Source organism: Phocoena phocoena, chromosome 9 (genome assembly GCF_963924675.1).
Source record: "Phocoena phocoena chromosome 9, mPhoPho1.1, whole genome shotgun sequence".
In the NCBI taxonomy this organism is placed as follows: Eukaryota; Metazoa; Chordata; class Mammalia; order Artiodactyla; family Phocoenidae; genus Phocoena; species Phocoena phocoena.
This window is the reverse complement of record NC_089227.1, coordinates 59990730-60004957: the sequence shown is the minus strand read 5'-3', so window position 1 is coordinate 60004957 and position 14228 is coordinate 59990730. Positions and strand designations below refer to the sequence as shown.

The 14228-nt window shown below is 36.4% G+C and overlaps 1 protein-coding gene across 1 annotated transcript in view; it reads right to left on the bottom strand.

Annotated features, from left to right (window-relative positions):
- The window catches only part of ZNRF2 (zinc and ring finger 2), a 96014-nt gene that overhangs the window by 38899 nt on the left and 42887 nt on the right, over positions 1–14228 (bottom strand). The window contains exon 2 of the mRNA XM_065884250.1: positions 4509–4604. Coding sequence (XP_065740322.1) covers positions 4509–4604 — 96 coding nt within the window. The remainder of the gene's footprint in view (positions 1–4508; positions 4605–14228) is intronic.

The window sequence follows — 14228 nt, the reverse complement described above, 5'->3', positions numbered from 1 at the left end:
TATAACTTAAAATGAGACCCACAACTGCCTGAAAAGCCAGAAAGCAATTACAGAGGGAGAAAATACGTACTTTCTTGCAAACATGCTACACGGAGGAAAGCCAGGTCATTAGAAGATAACATGTGCACACTGGAATCAAGCACTGACTGTCTGCTGCAAATTTTCTTCAACATCCAAGTAAGCAGATAAGATACACTCTCCCACCAACAGCACAGAAGATGAGATCCTTTTCCCTCACTTTTATTATAGCACAAGTTCACTTCGAAATTGACTCAATCTTTGGGACTGACGTGTACACACTGCTGTATTTAAAGTAGATAACCAACAAGGACCTACTGTATAGCACAAGCAACTCTGCTCGATATTCTGTAATAACCTAAATGGGAAAAGAATCTGAACAATAGATACATGTATAACTGAATCACTTTGCTGTACACCTGAAACTAACATAACATTGTTAATCAACTATACTCCAATATAAAATAAAAATTAAAAAAAAAAAAAGAAATTGGGGCTTCCCTGGTGGCCCAGTGGTTAAGAATCTGCCTGCCAATGCAGGGGACACGGATTTGAGCCTTGATCTAAGGGCTCCCACATGCAGCAGAGCAACTAAGCCCGTGCGCCACAACTACTGAGCCTGCACTCTAGAGCCCGCGTGCCACAACTACTGAAGCCTGCACACCTAGAGCCTGTGCTCCAGAACGAGAAGCCACTGCAAGCCTGCGCACCGCGACAAAGAGTAGCCCCCGCTCGCCGCAACTAGAGAAAGCCATGCACAGCAATGAAGACCCAACGCAGCCAAAAATTTATAAAAAAAGAAACTGACTCAATCTTTCTTCAAAAATGATTACTTTAAAAGAGTAATATTCATCTTACTCTCTCCATAAAGTCAGTCTTCTTTCTGATGATTTTGAAAAGCTCTCTTTTGATTCACTATATAGGTTTATAATTAACTCTCAGAAGACAAACTTATTTCAAGTTACACCTCCTTTGGGTGCACATGCACACACAGAGTACTAACTACAAATAAAACAACACAAAGATTTCTTAAATACCGAGTTCAATCACAGAAGTCTAAAATGAAAACTGAACTTTATATGATGCAAAACATGCTATGATCCAGTAAAGTTTAAAGACCAAGAAAATCAAGAGTAAAAATTTGCTATCAATATTTATTTCACATTTGTTTGTTCTGAAATACTTTAGAAGATGAGGAACAAGGAAATAGACTCTATGCTTGCAACATTTATATTACGTTCATAAGACCATACATCAAATTACTAGGTCCATGAACTAAACAATGAAGCCCATGAAAGAGGGGCAAGTATATGAAGCAGGCAGTCTCTGACTTAAGGGCTATCTATCTACGAACACTCATTGTGTCATTCTGAACTTTTTTTCCATTCTGCCAAGAATACCACCCGCAAATACATAACCACTCACATCACTCTGAATCATTCCCTGCCATGATTGCTTTGGGCCTCCTACCCGAACTTCTGCTGAGCCAGTTGCCTAAATCTTGAGAGCTTTCACCTGGCGAGTCAATTTTCTTCTTCAGTTGCCAGGACTTGGGTATTTGAATATATTACAGATTAAAAAACAATAAGAAAGCTTCTGTGGGCTAGCCTGGTAAATCAAACCAACATTCAGAATATCATCTCTGTGAATATGAATTTGAAACTCCGAATCACCAAGTTATAGTCAAATTTCTGGAATTCATCCTATTCAGGAGTTTGACTATAAATAATACCCAGCCTGAAAAATAAGCCCAACTATTCTCCTTGCTAACTGTGAATGTCTGTAGACAGTTCAATTAATACACATTTAACAAATAAATTTAAAAATTATAGATCTAGCTACTTTAGGAAAGGCTGCAAAAGGTTTTAGTTAATAAGCACTACACTGAATAAAATTCTTGTTTGAGTATTAACACCATTTAGAGACCCAATCTCTCTAATGCATCTCTCTCTACGAAATCAACTTTTAGGAATTAAAATATGAAGCTGTGAGGAGTCCAGCTGACTAAAAAGATTCCATTTCAGGATTCTCCAACTCACCTTGTTCTAAACTTCATAATAATCCTAGATTATTGCTTAGGTGTTAAAGGGGCTGGTTCTCACACAGGCTCATATCGTTGATAGATCAGATTTTGGCGACTGAAGGGTAGCAGAATATGCTACCCTAAAACATGCTTCTTTGGCATAAGGATTATTTTCTAAATGACTGAGAAATAGCAGACTCAAGAGAAGCTCTGAAAGTAGAAGTTACCCTTTAGTCAGGGAAATATACGTTTTTTAAAAACTCTTTATTTTCTATTGGAGCATAGTTGATTAACCGTGCTGACAGTTTCAGGTGTACAGCAAAGTGATTCAGTTATACATATACATATACATGTGTCTATTTTTTTCCCATTTAGATTGTTACATAATACTGAACAGAAGAACTCTCCATTTGCAAGGGTGTCTTCCTTCTCACTACCAGGAAGAGAAGGAGGGCTGCTCTAAATCACAAAGTTTACTCCAAGAGAATCTTCTCAGTGGAGCAGGCACTAACCTATATCCACGTAACAGACCTCTTGTTTGTCATGATTTTCCTGGTGACCCCCCACAACTGGCCTCCCCACCCTCACTCTCTTCTTTGTCTTTAGCTGAAGATGCTATTTAAGCCCACACTCTAAATCACCTTGGAGATCAGCTCATTTTTCCCCTGGGTACCTCCTATGTACACCAGGAGGTATACTTGTTAATAAATTTGTATTTGTTTTCCTCTTGTTAATCTGTCTTTTATTACAGGGGTCTCAGCCAAGAACTCAGAAAGGTAAAGGGATTATTTTTTCCTCCCCTACAGGGCTCTGCCTTCAAAACCTTAGAATTCTCCTAGCCTGTGATGGGAAAGTACATTACCAATCTGCCACCTCTATCTAACCTAAACCCGTCAATCACAGCTCCTCCTTCTTTTAACTCACAGTTGGCCACTGTCCACATTTAAAAAATTCAAGAATCATATATGTTTATAAAGAAGCTGTTTTTGCCTCCTGTTGTGAATGTTTATAGACGTTAATCTATAGGTAACAAATTAAAAAATTTCAGGTCTAACTACCTTAAAGTAGGAAGCCATTCTTAAAAATGTCTGCAACTTTATTTACTTTTTACATTAAGTTTACTAACTTCTAAATTGGAATACTGTCAAATATTTAAAACCTGAATTCTTGGATCACAGTATCCCCAAGCAGAGGGTTACATATTGCTTTTTAAGCCACCACACAAGTGATCTAGTAGAAAACTTTAATGACTTGAGCACAGTTAAATCAGGAAATTAAAAACTGCCAAATATCAACACATAACAAGACTATATCCAAATACACTACACAAAAAGTAAATAAACAGAATACTAAGATTATATGCAAATATATTATATGGTAAAAGGAAATACACTTGGCTTTTAAAATTCAAGGCCAGAATCTTAAGATTTAAGGATATTTATTTTAAAAACACTTGTAATAAACGTAATAATTATGGAGGGTAATGATAATAGAGTAAGTATAAGAAACAAGCCCAATCAATTTTACCTCAAATTTTGAACCTGAATAAAAATGTCTTTTATTTCTTAAGTAACTGAATCTCAATTAGATTATGAAAAGTAGCCAATTCAATTTCCTAATGCAGAAAGGTTTATATATAATAATCAACAGGTACATTTACTATTCAAAGGAAATGCTAAAAGCTACTTTCACTTATACACTGGAAAATGGGAAAAAGTGCTCAATTATTACTATAATAGTGTGGCTGAAGCACTACCTTATCAAGACAGAGATTCCTAAAACATTTTGCAAAAAAGCTACTCAAAATAACGTGTTCACTTCAGTGTTAAATTTTACCCCGACAAGATTTCTGTAATCTGAGGAGAAATCTCAGATTATTGACTAAGTGTTACTACATTGATTAACCTTTGGTTGATCCTAGGCTGTAGGATCCATCTGTTTTATTCATTGCTATATTCCAAGTTCCTAACACTATATACCTCATACCTGACAGGTACTGAAAAAACATTTGCTGATCAAGAAGTCAATCTTTCAACTGGCTTCACTGTTTACTGGTACTCTTCTTACTCATTCTATTTCAAACCGAATTTTACATTTGAAAAATCTAAAATTTCTCCACGGATTTTGAAGTTTGTCTTTTTATCTATGAAATTCTGGAAAAAGCTCTCATTTTTCCTTTATTTCATTCTATTCATCTAAAGTCACTAATGAACTATTCCTTTTTTTTTTTTTCAAGTCTATTTCAAAATGTACCAGGACTACATTGAAAATCTCTCCCATGGTTTTGAGTATCTGGAGATTGTGGTCAGGTAAGAATGGCACAGCCAAAGCACCAGACCTAATTAGGATACCAGTTAGCTCAGGGCTCATAGTCCTTCCTGGCCTTTTAACTTTTACCTGAAACACGAAATTCATAAAATCTAAGATAATTCTAATTTAAAGTATTATTTTAAAGCACTGGACTTACCATTATAGGTTATTCTTGGCTTTGTTAAACACATCACAAGATGCAAATCCATTTCATCTGAGGGTACAAATTTTGAGCATACAGGACACTTAAATCCTAAAAAGTAAAAGAAATCCATGTTACTTCACTACTTTGAATATCCAACTATGCTTTTTAAAAAAGCAGGAAGAAGAATTTCAAACTTCAATATTACACTTACACTAATACACTACCTATGTGCAACTTAAGTTGGGAAAACAGTTTGTGACTATAATATCTGACTTAAATCAGTTTATAAACAGCACCTGATTTCAAATAAAACAAGCTTAAATGAGGAGAATTTAGTTCACTACAAAACTCTTGCACCCTTTTCTAATGTATGGGTCCAATCATTCTTGTTTCTAATTTTTTACATTAATCTGAACTTATGATTTCATTATAATAGCTGTTTATTCTGATCATCCTTGCAGAAAGTACCTTTCCCAGCTTATAGTATAATTTGAGTCGCAAGGTTTTATAGCTAGGTAGTACCTTAGAAACTATTCTACTCCACTGACCTTTACAAAATTTATCTAATGAAGAAAGTGAAGCCTTTCACAGAACAGCAAAATCAGGTCTAGAATCTATCCTGACTCCTAGTATAGTGGTCTTACGGCCATACCATGCTTCTGAAGTCACAATGCAAACAGAAAATAGCACCAAACAGATTTCTCGTCAATTTTGATACAAATATTAGCTAGTTTCCTACAATATTCAATCTGTACTAAGTATTTGCCTGAAGTACTCTATTAAAAATAAATTGGTAGAGACTGAAGGAGGAAATGTTATGCATTCAGCTCTATCCTGCTCCCTTACTTACCAAGGGTAACTGTCCATCCATGGTTCCCTGCTGCTTCCCTGCTGACCTACTGCTCCCTTCTCCAACATCCCCAACCTGCTTGAGAAGTGAACTGATCCAAGAAAGTCCATTTATGGTTTGGTTAGGAACAACAAACCAGGGTGGCACAAAAAGATGGTCTGGGCCAATTTGTTTTTAATGACTTAAGAAAGAGCAAGAGAGTACACTGGTCAGCTGTAGACAGCTGAAGCAGAAAGGTCACATGTAGGTAAAGGTTAAGAGAGACTGGGGTGGTGGGGTGTCTATTCTGTAGTCTGAATTTATAAGAGAACAGAAACTATCAGTAAGCACAGGAAAATGGTTCACATGGAGATCTTAGAGCAGATGTGCAGAGAGGAGCAAAGTGCTGTGAAAGACAACAACTAATAAGAAGGGTGGTGAAAAAAAAAACCAGTCCCTAAAGCTGCCTCAGAATCTGGTAGCTCTACTTCTAGTACATGTGTGTTCTTACAGACATTCTCTTCCCTTTGTCGTGACATGGAACTCACTGCAACCCAACATGTCAGACTAGAGTCACACCTCGTGCAAAGCTTTACTGAATAAGAAAAGGTTTTGGCATGGGTACTTAATACGGTTATTCGACTTCTTAAATGAAATACATGTTTTTGAGCACAGTTTTTCACACTGTATTAAATACATTTTAAGAGAAAGGAATAAAGGTATGTTTACTTCCCACTTCTTCAAAACCACCAAAATGAAAAAGAAGAAAAAGCAAAGGGGATTAATCTAAAATTAAACTACAAAATAGCTATAATCCCCTAACACAGACTATAGCAATACTGCAAAATATGGATCAAATGGGGAGAAGACAAAGAGACTCTCAAGCAGCATTCCTATTTCCAGGACCAATAATAATCTTTTGATTAAAATTGTAAAAACTTTCTTCCCTTGAAGTTACACAGGACTTAAAAAAAAAAAAAAAGGTACCCAGTTTTCCAACTGCTGATCAAAATCATCTGAGTACTGGCACATAAACTCTAAATTATCAAACAGAAGTGAAATACCATGAACCATTGAGAGCCATCCAACTGCCCACAAAGTAGAGCCTAAGGAGAGAAACTGTATGTATAAAGAACCACTGCATTTCTAATTAAATACAATGAATTGATGTGTTTCTTTCTCCTTACACCTAAAATCTACTAAAAGTGAGAATAAATATAACAAGATAAAGAACTTGAAAGGAGACAGCAGCAGATGAGAACAGATGAAGGAATTAACAGGACTGAGAAAACAGACATCCTAAGTGTCTGCAGAAGTAAGCCAATTCTCACTACATAATTCTCGAAGGACTCAGGAATCTATACCTCCAATAACTTCCCAAAACAATGGTGAGGCGTGTGGTTAAAATCTAGACTGACTGAAAGACTTAATAAAAAAGATCCCCAAGTCTCCAACCCATGACATATAGCCAAGCAACTACAGTTTCCCAAATAGAGCAGGAGAATGAAGGTCTACTACAGGAAAAAAAAAAAAAAAGACCCAAAATAGATTGGCTTGAGGACACCAGGCACAGCAAGGTGAAGGGAAAAAAACAAGGGAATAAATAAATATCTGTGTATGGAAAAGGGCCCTTCCCAACAATCTCCTTTTCTCTATCTCTACCAAGACACTGGTAGAGTCTTCTCTTAAATCAAAAGTTCCACAGAATGAAACAGCAAGAGATCCTTGTCTGTTCACAAGTCTTAGTCTTACATATAGAGCTTCCAAACAGCTTTTCAGGGCTTCTCTCATAAACATAATGCAATAAAAGAAAGAAATTTGCACATGAAAACACAGCAGAAACAAATTCAAAAGACTAATGAAAATATTTACAACTCTTATCACAAAAGGACAATATCCTTAATATACAAAGAACTCTTTAAAAAATGAGGAAAACCAAACACCTGTTAGAAAAATGGGCAGAAGTTTTAAACAGACATCTCACCAAAAAGAAAGATATGTAACTAACGCTTAAACACATGAAAAACTGCAGTGTCATAATGAAAGAAGCACTTTCCTCTCAAGTTCTTCTGTTTATTTCTTTACTCTCATTTTAGTGTGTTAAGGAGGGAGGAAAGAAACACATGTGTTTATTTCACTCTGTTTTAACTAAAAATCCAGGTGGTTCTTTGTACATACTGTTTTCTCTCCTTGGGCTTTACTTTATCTCTACATTAAGATATCATTACTCTTCCCAGATTGGCAAAAACTCAAAAGTTTGACAACACATGGTTGGTGAGGCTTTGGAGAAACAGGTACTTTCATATGTTGCTAGTAGGAATGCAAAATTGTACAACCTCTACAGAGGGTAATTTCACAACATCTAACTAGATTACATGTGTATTTACCTTCTGATCCTGCAATCCCACTTCTAGGATCTCTCCTTGAAGGTATGCCCCCACCAATACCAGAAAACACATGCACAGATAGAGGATTATGGGAAGATGACAAAGTAGGAAGCACTAAGGGAATCTACCTTCCCACCTAGACAAAAATTGAATGGGCGGAATTTGTTTGAAGGAACTATTGTGGAAGTCTGGAATCTGTTGAAGGCTTGCAACTTCCAAAGGAAAGAAGACTTGGACAATACATTGCGGTTCATTTCAGCTCTTAGCACAGAGGCAGTTATCCTTCCCCCAATCCCAGCCACATGGCAGGCAGTGGTGCACCTGTTCCTGGAGCACCTTGCACACAGATCACAGGAGTGAGGGTAGGCAAAAAGGACCCTGTGCTCCAAATACTGGGAATCTGCGCTCTGATTGCTGATTGCTGCTTCTGATCCAGGAGGCACAGACAAAGAAAAAGGCAGTCACTGTTGTTGGACCTCCCTCTATTATTGTAAGCCCCTTCCCCTCTAGCTGAAGAGACTTCAAGGGGATTTAAAGGGATTGTGCCTCTCTGGCCCTCTTCGTTTTTCTCTTTTTTCCCCTTTGGAGAGCCAGACATTAAAGACCAGCACATTTCAAAACAATTGGTTATATGAGGAAAATTAGAAAGTGACTATGCAGATTCAGGAAAGAGTCCAAAAAGACCTGAGAAGTTTATACCTCAGGCTGATGATCCTTAGCACAGAGACAGCCTACAACACCCCCAAAAAACAATAATAAAAAACAGCAGACCCCAGGGAAGGGGCAGAATCTGATTTCCAGAGTTACCACATTATTAGATTTAAATGTCCAGTTTTCAGAAAAAAACAAAAAATAAGGCATACAAATGAACAAGAAAGTATGGCCCATTCAAAGAAAAAAAAAAAAAATAAACTGCCCATGAAAAAGAACTGATGGCAGATATATACCAGAAAATGACTTTAAAATGCCTGTCTTAGAGATGCTCAAAGAACTAAAGAAAGGTGTGGAGAAACTCAAGAAAATGATGTATGAACAAAATATCAATAGATAGAAAACTTAAATAGAAACGAAGAAGAAATTCTACAGCTGAAAAGTATAATAACTGAAATGAAAAACTCACTAGAGGGATTCAAAGGCAGATTTGAACAAGGCAAAGAAAGAATCAGTGAACGTTAAGATAGGACAATAGAAGTTATCATGTCTGAGGAACAGAAAGAAAAAAGTTTGAAAAAAGTGAACAGAGTCTAAGAGAGACCTGTGGGACACCAACAAGCAAACCAAAATATGCATTTGGGAGTCTCAGAAGGAGAATAGAGAAGAGAGTAGAGAAAACATTTGAATAATAGCTGAAAACTTCCCAAATTTGAAGAAAGACATGAATATAAACATCTGAGAAGCTCAACAACCTCCACGTAAGATGAGGCCACATCAGGATACATTATAATCAAACTTTCAAAAGACAAAAAGATAATATTGAAAACAGCAAGAGAGAAGTGAGTCATTATGTACAAGGGATCCTCAATAAGATTACAAGCAGATTTCTCATGATACACTTTGGACTCCAGAAGGCAGTTGGCGGATATATTTAAAGTGCTCAAAGGAAAAGACTGTCAACTAAGAATCTTATATCCAGCAAAACTTCTTCAAAAGTGAGGGAGAAATTTTGAAATTCCCAGATAAAAGCTGAGAGAGTTTGTTACCACTAGCCCTGCCCTACAAGATATGTTCAATGGAGTCCTACAAGGTGAAATGAAAGGATACTAGATAATAACTCAAAGCTGTATGGAGAAATAAAGATCTCTGTAAAGGTCTTCAGGTCAAGAGAAACTGTTTACAAGGTGCTGTACTGGAGGAACTGCACCTAAGAAGCTTCAACCATATCTGGACTTGACTTAGATAACAAGATCCTGGACTTCAAATTGATCCCTTAGTGGAATGAGATTGTCTGGGTCTTAGGAACAAAGTGAGTATGCTTTACATATGGAAGGGATGTGAGTTATGGTTGCTAGAAAGCGCACTAGCAACCTACCTATATAGAAATATACATACACATACACACACACACACACACACACACACACACACACACACACTTATTTAGCTCAGTCCACTAAAAGAGCCTAGAAGCAATGACATTTCAGTAGCAAAAAGGATCCACCCCCAGATCTTGGGTTCTAAATATCATTCCCCCCACAAAAAGCTATCCAGAGATAGCTGCTGTCAATTTCACGCATCCTGTTCCTCACATTAAGGAGTCTAATTCTCCTCCCCTTGAATCTGGGCCAGCCTTAATAACTTGCTTGATCAATGGAATACATGACTGATATTCTGGGATTTCTGAGATAAATCTTAAGATGGCCTGCAGCTCCCATTTGGGCCTTTTGGGATGCTCACTTTGGGGACATTCCCTCTCAAACCCAGCTGACACACTCTGTGAATCCCAGGCACACAGAGAGGTCATGGGTAGGCATTCCAGCTGACAGCTCAAGCTGAACTCTGAGCTAACAACCAATATCATTAAGTTCCAGGCATACTGAGTGAGCTACCTTGAATGTTGAGTTACTCTGACTTTCAGATGACTCCAATCCCAACTTCCAACTGCAACTGCCTGAGAGATCCCAAGTGGGAAGCCCATCTACTGGTCCTACCTTACTCACAGAACCTCAAGACATAATACATTTATGTTTTAATTAAAACACACACAAACACAGTAATTTACTGAGGCACTCTTTGAAACAGCATAATATTGCAAACACATAAGAGACTCAGTGAATAAACAATTATGCATTATGCAACGGAGTTACTACACAACTATAAAAAAGAAATGAGAACGGTCTCTATAAACTGATATGAAGAGATACCCAGGCTATATTAACTGGAAAAAACAATGTGAAAAGGCAGGCGTATGTTATGCTAGCTACTGTGCAAGAAAGAAGGTTAACTAAGAATACATGTGTACGTGTATACCTGCAAAGAGAAAAACAAGGAAGGATAAATTTCTAATTAAGGTTTACAGGGGCTTCCCTGGTGGCACAGTAGTTGGGAATCTGCCTGCCAATGCAGGGGACACGGGTTCAAGCCCTGGTTCGGGAAGATCCCACATGCCACGGAGCACCTAAGCCCGTGTGCCACAACTACTGAGCCTGCGCTCTAGAGCCTGCGAGCCACAACTACTGAGCCCATGCGCCTAGAACCCATGCTCTGCAACAAGAGAAGCCACCACAAGAAGCCCTCGCACCACAACGAAGAGCAGCCCTCGCTCGCCACAATCAGAGAAAAGCCTGTGCGCAGCAATGAAGACCCAACGCAGCCAAAAACAATAAATAATAAAATAAATTTTTTAAAAAACTATTAAAAAAAAGGTTTACATACGTGTTACTTACAGGTGGTAAATGAGAATGTAGTGAAAGAAAAACTTAAAGAAGGTACTCCTGAGTCCACCTTTTAATAAAGTTTTTAATAAAGTTTGAAAAAAACTTTATTTTTAATAAAGTTTTAAAAAAATATTTATAAATATTTAATAAAGTTTTTTTAAAAAATTTATTTATTTATTTGGCTGCGCCAAGTAATAAAGTTTTTGACTTTTGAACAATGTTAATATATGTAGTCAAAAATTAAAAATAAAAAAGGATGAGGAAAGTCCCTAGTAAAAGTATAAATGGAAACAAATGAACTTAACTATATATCAAACAGATACAAAGAAAAATACACACACACACACACACACACACACACACTTATTTAGCTCAGTCCACTAAAAGAGCCTAGAAGCAATGATACTTCAGTAGCAAAAAGGATCTACCCCCAGATCTTGGGTTCTAAATATCATTCCCCCCACAAAAAGGAACCAGGGATCCTTGAAAAAAAAGCTGGTTCTAAGTCTGGGGCAGGGAGTAAAAGTTGAGCCTTGAATATCTTGTTGTGCCAGATTAAGGAAGTGCTCAAAAACTGATATGGACACACAAAAAGGCACAGAAGCCAGTTTCAAAGGGCTTCTCCCTGTCAAATTTGGACAATCTAAACATAAAAATGGATGACATAATAAATTAAATATTTTAAATTTAATAAGAATGTGAAAGTACAAATGGATAATTACACATTCTGAAATATCAACCCCAAATCACTTAATTAACAAAGATTAAAAGGTACTTTTAAAATGGAGAAACTGGCTGACATTACCTTAAGCAAATGTCTAAACTTAGTATCACCAACAAAAGGGCAAGCTGACTATCTGTGCTCCCTGATATGACACACTGAGAACATGATACTTAAGTATATTTCTGCCAAATATAATTTGAACCTAAGTATGAGGAAATTTAGAAAAAGCCTCCAACATATAAGATGTACACCAAAACAAATTAATAGAAAAGGGAAACTATGATAAAAGAGTCAATGCAGAAAACAAAAAAACTTCAACACTGCTGACACCCCAAAAATCTTATAATTAAAATATTTCTATTTATTTTTGCTTCTATCTATTTATTTTTGTTTCTATATATTTGTTTTGGTGTCCACCTTATATGTTGGAGGTTTTTTCCAAATTTCCTCAATTGTCCCAATAATTCAAGATGATACTAAATCCATGAAATAAGAACAGGAGGCTATAAAACTAGGAACAGAGAAGCAAACAAAAGCTCTGGAAAATTAAACTTTTGGTAGAAATTAAGAATTCGAATAGATGGTTAAAGTATTAACTTTGAGGTAACAATGATGCCAAACGATAATAACAATTAACATTTACTATGTACCAGGAAATTATCTAAGCACTTTGGATGAATTAACTTATTTATCCTCACATCCTTTGAGTTAGGCACTGCTATTCAATATTAACCCTATTTTACAGATAAAAAAGAGAAAGGGTAATTAACTTATATAAGATCACACAGTTAGAAACTGGCAACGCAGAATTCAAACAGGCGTTCTGGATCCAGAGCCTAATTCTTAGCCTAATCCATTACTCATCTTTTTTAATCTCCCAGTAAGTAAAAGCAAAAGTCAAACAGGAGAGTAAATAATAAAATCAGAAGATCAATCCAGGTGGTCTAACATCTAATCAGCTAGAAACAGAATTGAAAAAAGAGGAAGAAACTATCAAAGACATAATTTCCCAAACTGAAGCTCATGAGCATACAGATTGCAAGAATGTACCCATACAACAACTGAAAATAAAGAGCCATACCAAAGTACACTACCAGGAAATAACAGAGCATTAAGGAATAAAGAACAAAATCTAAAAGTTTTCAAAAAGAAAAAAGATCACTGTAAAGTATCTAAAACAGTTTCCCAGACTTTTATATTCTGTCTTTCATGATAGTAATATTTTTGGAGAGTCTAGTCCAATTGTTTTTCAAAATCAGAATGGCGTTAAGTGTTCTCAACAGCAACACTTGAAAGATGTGAAGCAATAACTTCAAAATTCTAAAAAAACTTTCACTTAGACTATATATACAAACTATTACATATTCACACTTGATTGATAAAAACATATTTTCCTGATTAAAAAAGCATCAAAAGCTTTCCTTCCCATGTGCACTCTTGAGAAACTTCTAAGAACATGTTATCCACTAAAACAAGGGAGCAAACAGAGCAGAGGAAAACAAGACAAAGACAGCAAGACCAAGGAAACAAGATCTCTCATAGGAGAAAGGTGAAGGAAAGTCCTTGGATAGTTGTACAGCAGGTCTGGAAGGTTATTAGTCCGGATTGTAAGGAGAGTAGACTGCTCAAGAAGCGGGAGAAGGCAGAGGAGAGGACAGAGAAGGGGAATGGGGGGGAAAGGAGGAGAGGGAAATGCAGGGGAGGAGGGGATGGGGGAGGAGTAGGGAGTGAACTGATAAGGTTTCTTGATGTGTTTAATCATGTGGAAAACAGTACTGTACTTAGTTTTATAATTCTTTGGGCAAGTTTGGGAAAAACTGATAGGAACTTAGAAAATTAAGTAAGCAAATAGATGAGGCAATTATTAACTATGAGACAAACACATAAAAGGAAATATAATCCATAGCCATAAACAATATCAATTTAAGCAAACTGTCATTTAAAAAGACATTCAAAAGGTGGAAAGATAAAAATAAAGCCAGGTGAGGTATGTAAACCCTCATCTTCCATAATAGGCAGTTAATAGTTAGCATCTAAAGTAAAATAAAAACAGGAATATAGGCACATTATTTATAAATAGTAATATTCAGTAAATATAAATAGTAATATTTATAACCAACCAAGGTAAATGTTATAACCAACACCTACAAGTGTTGAAAATAGGCATCCCCAGAAATTAAAAACTCGGAGTTGGGGAAGGTTGATGCAAGAGAACGATGATTTTTATTTTAAGACTATTTTGTATTTTCAAAATATATACATATATTACATTAGTTTACTTTTAAAAACTATTTTAAAGGAAGAAAAGCATAGAACATATTAGCCAAGTGAAAATGTTTTTGTAGGAACATATCTCAACTGAAGCTGTAGGCTGCCCCAGATCACTTCCTCCGCCCCCTCTCCCCCACACACACACAA